Below are 6,665 nucleotides of genomic sequence, written 5' to 3'. Positions count from 1 at the left end.
CGGCGAGAGCGCTCACTACCTTCCTACCTACCTATGGCTATTGGCCAAGACTAGTGAGCAAATATTAACCTCGTCGCGGACGACGCAAACATTTCTATTTGACTTTTGTTGTTGTTGTCTGTCTTTATTTTTTTTTAATTTTTACTTTTCGTTTGAATAAGTTTACGCCGGAGGGCGCGGGTCGCATCATATGATACCGACTGCAAACATTGAAGTACAGTGTAGAAGCAGTGGTCTCGAATGCAAGCCTGCGATTCCCCTCTGATTTGGACTAAACACGCGCGGCGGGATGTTTGAGTGAAGCGGATGTATCTCGCGTGTCATGCGTTCGCTTCACGATGTTGTTAATTATGACGACGATGACGACGGCGGCGATGGCTGCAATGATGATGATGATGATAATGATGATGCTTTCCCCATGTTTTGTGTGGGAGAGCGGCCGGCTGTGGGCCGGCTGTTCGGCCCGTGAGGTGTGAGGGTGCGGGCCCGCCCGGCGGCCCTTGGCCTTGGCCATTAGCGGGGACCTGCGGAAGGGGACCACCATGAGGGAAAGCACTGCTCAAACTGCCGTGGGTGGATATTGGGAGGAGGAAAATAAACCCTCACGTTTCTACAACTGACAAGGGAAGGTTTTCCGGTGATACAGTCAGATTTCAAAGGCGCTTTAAAGAGAAGTTGTTTGCACCTCTAGATTAGGATTGGCACTGGTTTAAGCTGCCCGTAGGGAGTTTGGGGGTCATTTCACAAAAATTTCATCAAAAATTTCCCAAAATCATCGGTTTTTTGCAATCTTTGCATACACATATCTCCGAAACCCTTTGAGCTACAGCGCCCAGATTTTGCAGGTAATTATCCTTCAATTAGTACTTTCCATGAAAAATATTTGAACCAAATCAATGGTGTTCACCAAAAGGGGCCTAGGGTAGCAACCCCCTCTCCGGACCCATTTTTGCGACCCGAATCGATTTCGTTCAAATTTTCTACAAGTAAAGAACGTCCTAAATTATGATTTCCCTCAAAATCTGGGCGCTGTAGCTCAAACGGTTCTTGAGATACGTGCATGTAAAGTTAATAATCCGGCTAAAAAGTTTGGCGAATTTTCAATTAAATTCGCGTAAAACGACCTTCAAACTCCCTACGGGCAGCTGAAACCAATGCAAAACCTAATCTAGGGATGAAAACAACAACACTTTGAAGCGCCATTGAAATCTGAGTGTATCACCGGAAAACCTTCCCTTGTGAGACTCTGTCCTTTACTGGCTTCAGTATCACCCAGAGAAATGGCAAACTGTGAAGCAGCCACCACCGTATAGTTGGGCTATCTCAAAGACAACCGTCCAAGAATGGTTGAGACAACAAACGCGAAATAAGTGGGCCAAAGACACTTTCCTTAGTTTTTGCAACAATGCGCCTAGTGTTGCGTGGACCATTATTTTATGGACACCCCGCGCGAGCTAGGCGACCCCATAAAGTACGTCCGACATTCGCGTTGCGAACCTGCCAAGCCAAGTTCTGCCCAAGCAAGCTCTCATAGCGCCTGATAGGTAGGCCACATCTTGTCTGCAATGCATGCGCGTACTGCGGGGTGGCCTACCTCGAGTGTCGCAGGCGCCGAGCACCCGGAAATTCGCCGATTAAATAGGAGAAAAACGGACGTACTTTCTGCACGATTTAGCTGTACGATGGTTGAAACAGCTCGGGCAGCAGCGGTGGGCCGGAGACAGAGCAGCACCTTGCGTCCGCGGGATAGCGTACTCCATCATGTGCAAGTCCGCGGGGTCCCCCGCCGAGGCGGGACACGCCCCCCGCAGGACCTCTGTACTAATTAAATCTCTCGCCCATCACTGGGGGCAGCAGCAGCAGCAGGCCAACGCCAACAGGCCCCTCCGGGCTGGGCCCCTCGCTGTGTTGGCGGGGGTGGCGTGGCGGGCGGCGGCGCGGGGCTCGGGTTCAACGCCTCCGTCGGGTATAACGAAAACAGAAGAGGGGAAAAAAAGCTTGCAATCTCGATTAAGATCCGCGCTGTGGCGGGGTTTGCGGGGGGGGGGGGGGGGGGAAGCCCCGTGAGAGACGCGGGCCGACCCGACCCGGCCACGCTAATGGGCTCTCATTTATAGTGGCCTCGAGATATTTTAAAGTGACTTTCCCCCACACTCACATGGCGGCCCCCGGCCCCCCAGCGGCAGAGTGTCACTGTGGGCACGGCCTCTAATCTTCCTCGCGGCCCGACCGGCCTCCTCGAGCGCCCCTCTAACGCATCTCTCCTTCTGTCGCGTGTTTCAGACCAATGGCGAGGTGATGGACAAGCAGCGCCAGAACTTCACCTCTTCGGTGAGCATCGCCGTCCCCGGCCCCGACGACAGCGTCGTCATGTCGGACGGCTGCGACAACCCGGGCTTCGAGGCGGAGGAGGCGGGCGCCGTCACCATCAACGTGTCGCCCGACGACGGCCACGGCACGCCCAAGAGCTCCAAGCAGGGCTCGGAGCCCAACCTCAACGGCAGCCTCACCTCCACGGCGTCGACGGCCACGGTGGAGCAGGGCTCGCCGCCCACCAAGGGCAAGCAGGGCATGGCCGAGGCCGTCAACCTCGAGCTCGTCAACATGAACCCGTTCTCGGCCTCGGAGAAGGCGACGCAGGCGATGGAGGAGGCCAACGGCCACGCCGCCAACAGCAACGGCCACGCCAACGGCGGCGCCAACGGCTCCAACGGCATCCCCATCAAGAAGGACTCGGCGGACGAGACCGACCTCCGAGACCCCTACGACGAGTACTTTGTCCCCGTCAACGAGCACCGCAAGTACATCAGGTAAGCGTACATCCGACTGTCTCCTTCATACCAATTTTTTTTCCTGTTTTCAATTCAATTTCAAAATGAACCCCGATCTTGTTACGGCACGTACGTGGCTGTACGCGTGTTCTCTGCTTAATGATACCATCTCACGTCAGCGAGGCGACGCCTTTTACATATCGTTTTGCGGTCTTTGATCGGTCAGAAATGCGAGAGCTCGACGGGCGAGACACACACACACGCACATGCACACGCACACACACACACACACATACACACACGCACACACACGCACACGCGCGCGCGGCCCCTTCACGACTGCTACGGCGGGGGCGCCCACACATGTCAGGTACATGTAATGATTGCTTTTTCTCCCGGCTATGGAATGAATATATTTTTCACTTTGAGACGTAAGGTAAAGGCAGAGCGTGGGCTGCGACTGCTTGCTGGCCGCCCGTCTAAGCAGGGCGTGTATGGATGGCGGGGCGCGGGGTGGGGCGGGGCTTGGCGGGGTGGGGCGACCGCGCATGGGAGCAATAGTGTGTCTGCTGTCTCGTGGGAAGCGCGCGGTCCGGAACGGTGTGCGAGTGCCACTGTATACTACAACAACCATACACTTAAAAAAAAAAGCATTATCAGGATAATTTGAAAAGTAAATAAATGTAATACTTGCTGTTTCAAAATGTCAGCATTGTGCCCTGTTGGGCCTTGCTGTGCGCGCCCTGCTGGCACCGTGACCTAGGCCCCTCTGCAGCCCCGCGCTGCGGTCCCTCCAGCAGCTCCAGAGAGGCAGCCTCGCTCAGCCCCGCTCCGCCCGAGCGTGAAACGCGCCAAGGAAACCGAGACCGTCGTCGCCACTCTGGGGGGCATGACTGGCGGGCGCGGGGCGCGGGCGTCGTCTCCTCGGGCATCTCGCGCGGAAGACGACGAGTCTTTTTTTCAACATAAACGTATTTTCCTTAGTTTCATGCAATCGTGCACCGCGGAAAAGAATCGGCCACTGGCGTTTATTCTTTCGCGGCGCATGCCCTTCTTCGTTCTATTTTATAATGCTACGTCCCGTCCCGCGTGTCCCTCCTATCATCGTCGCCATCGTTCTGGCCGTCGGGGCGGCGGGGGGCGTCAGGGGCCGTGGGGTAGGTCGGCCAGTCACAGCGCGCTAGCGCCCCGTCACCGCGACTGGAGGGCGTGACAACTCATGGCCATGCACGGCCGTCATACTCGAACCCACGCGACTTGGCAGCGAGCAAAGCAGGGAGGAGGTTGTTTCAATGAAACGCGCGTTGCGCCTTTTAACTCGCAATCGAAAAGTTTGCTGGCTGTGCGATAGCAGAGCGTATCACTCATCTGAGCAAAAACGCCCCCCCCCTCCCTTTTTCCCTCCGTATGTCTGGCTGCCTTTTCGTCTATGAGCGCGATCACTCGAGAACGGACTGAGAGGCGAGAAACTGTAGCGCGTCGTCGCGGTCCTCTGGCGTCCGTGAGATGGTGCGCGGCTCGCCGCGTCGCGAGCCCCTTGCTGCAGCCGGTCCCGGTTCCGATACCGGTCCCAAGGAGCAGCAGCTGCTCGGGCGGACAAGAGATCAGGGAGACTCGCGGGACCCGACCCGCACGGTCCGGGCGAACGATCTCGAGGAGTTAGCGGGCACTGCAGCGGAGTGCGGCGGCGGGGGAGTGGGACAGAGAGGGAGATATGGAATGAGAGAGAGATAGAGGGAGAGAGAGAGGGGGGGGGAGGGGAATGAGAGAGACAGAGAGAGGCCAATAAGTTCACGCCGATTCTCCTTGCCCTGCAGACGGGGCGTGGCCGGGCCGGGCGCGGCGTGCGCTATGCCCGGCGCCCGGCGCGCTCTTGACCGTGATCTGCACCATTGCCGCGCGCACCCGATTTTGAAAACGTGGGTTGGAAGGGAAAGAGGCAGACCGGAGGGAGGGAGGGAGGGAGGGAGGGAGGGAGGGAAGGGAGGGAAAACGGAGAGGGGAGAGGGGGCGAGAAAAAGAAAGAGATAGCCGTCCTCGCCTGTCCTCGACACACATGCCCGTTCCGTCCGATATCCTGCTGGCCACCGGCCCGCCTCCTCCCTCTCGGCGTCCTTGAGGTGCAGTATGATCGTCGATACGCCTGCTTCGCGGTAACTAATCGACCGGATAATCTCGCTCTTTCTCTCTCTCTCTGCCATGCCCCCCCCCCCACTTTCCCCCCGGGTCACCCGCACGACACAGGTTCCAACACCCGTTGCGTCCTTCCTATTTTTTTCCTGCCCCCCTGCTTCGTCTCCTCGCTCAACTCAATGACCATACCACCGGCCTCTGTTGTCCTCGCACCCCTGCGCTGCGGCCTGCGCGCCTTGTCGGCACTTTTCCTCCGCGCCGCAGGCAGGCAGGCAGGCGCATATAATGCTATAATAACAACCAGCCGACCTGTGCTCCTTCAAAAGGTTTGGTCGACTTTGGGCCCAGCTCAGCCTGCGCGCCGGCCCCAAAAGTAGTAGCCGCGCGCAAGTAGTGTTGCGCGCAGAGCAGCCCATGTTGAGCGCCAGGGCCTCCACCTGCACCTCCACTAGGACCGACCGCCACCGCCGCCGCCGCTACTCGTTTGCGAAAAGGTGCCAATGCCCGCTGCGAGCAGCGCCGCCCGCGCGCCGCCCGCCCGCTCCCGTTTAAAGTGCTAATCTGCCTGGAATGGTTAGCCCGCGCGCTACTGCTCGGCCGGCACTCGCGCGCTTTTCTCCTCATTAGAGTGCTAGTTTACTGTGTCGGTTTTGGCGCGCCGCCGCCGCCGCCGCGCTTGCCGTACCGGTCCTGGCCTGGCCCATGCATGCGCTCGCCGCTGCTGTGTGTCGCTGCATGCATCCCCTCTCTCACTCGCACTCTGTTGGAAAAAAATTAATAATAATGAGGCGCTTTCCGTAAACTGTTCTCCCTTTCCGGCTGCTTGTGTAGTTGGTGTAGTACGAGACTCCGAGCCTTCCGTACTTTTTTGAGGTTTGGTTGAGAGCGCGGTGAAAAACACAAAGTCTCAACGGTGGGGTGTGCAGAGCTTAGAGAGCTGTGGTCCCGAAAGTTATCCTGTGTCCTGCTTTTGATTCTTGTTACTCCTGATCTGCTCCAGACCTCCCCCCACCCCCTCTCCCCCTGTTCTCACCGCCTGCTCCCCTGCTCCTACCCTCCTACGCGCCGGTCGCCTTTTTCGGCAGCTCGGCGGGCGGCGGGCCCCGGCCGATCCGTGTCGTCGGCCGGCGCGGCGCCCCGCGAAGCCGCGCCGCCGCTGCTCAGCGTCAAATAATTAACCGCTGAACCAACCGGCTTTCGGACGAGAGCGGGGTGGGGCGGGGCGGGGCCAGGCAGGCGGGGCGAGACGGGGTAGGGTCACGAGGACGAGGGGGCAAAGAGAATGTGTGAGCGATGATGACCCGGGCCGCCCACGGCTGCCGACTCTGCGCCAAATTAGGGTCGGGTCGGGGGATTCGCGCGATCGAGATCAAGTTGATTATCCTTAGTTGTTGTTTAAACTATCACATTATTGATTTCGCAGTGAATAGGTTTTTGCATCGCTGCCTTCAAGACGGCAGGTTGTCGCTGTCTACTGTCTACACGCCAAGGTTGTGGGGGATTTGGCGGCCAAGTCGGACCTATCTGGCTCCCTTCGAAACACACACTCCCTCCCCCCTCCCCCTTCCCGCGATGCTCACGCGCTGCCGTTGAGCTGGATGCGCGGTGCCGGGCCCGGCAGCGGTGGCGCCTGGCCTGGCCCGGCCTCCTGCCGGGCAGCGGGGAGCGCCCGGGCGGCTGGGCCACCCGCTCCGCCCGCGTGCCGCCGGGCGGCCTACTCCCCCCCTTCCCTCCGTATGTCTGGCTGCCTTTTCGTCTATG

General features: G+C 58.7%; 1 protein-coding gene across 1 annotated transcript in view; it reads left to right on the top strand.

The window, feature by feature from the left end:
* Positions 1–6,665, top strand: part of LOC113206198 (uncharacterized) — a 101,707-nt gene that overhangs the window by 85,678 nt on the left and 9,364 nt on the right. The window contains exon 4 of the mRNA XM_026422164.2: positions 2,284–2,810. Coding sequence (XP_026277949.2) covers positions 2,299–2,810 — 512 coding nt within the window. The 5' untranslated portion in view covers positions 2,284–2,298. The remainder of the gene's footprint in view (positions 1–2,283; positions 2,811–6,665) is intronic.

Source organism: Frankliniella occidentalis, unplaced genomic scaffold (assembly GCF_000697945.3).
Source record: "Frankliniella occidentalis isolate FOCC.00 unplaced genomic scaffold, Focc_3.1 Scaffold152, whole genome shotgun sequence".
Lineage (NCBI taxonomy): Eukaryota > Metazoa > Arthropoda > Insecta > Thysanoptera > Thripidae > Frankliniella > Frankliniella occidentalis.
Note: the sequence above shows the minus strand (reverse complement) of the source record. Positions and strands in the feature narration are given on the sequence as shown.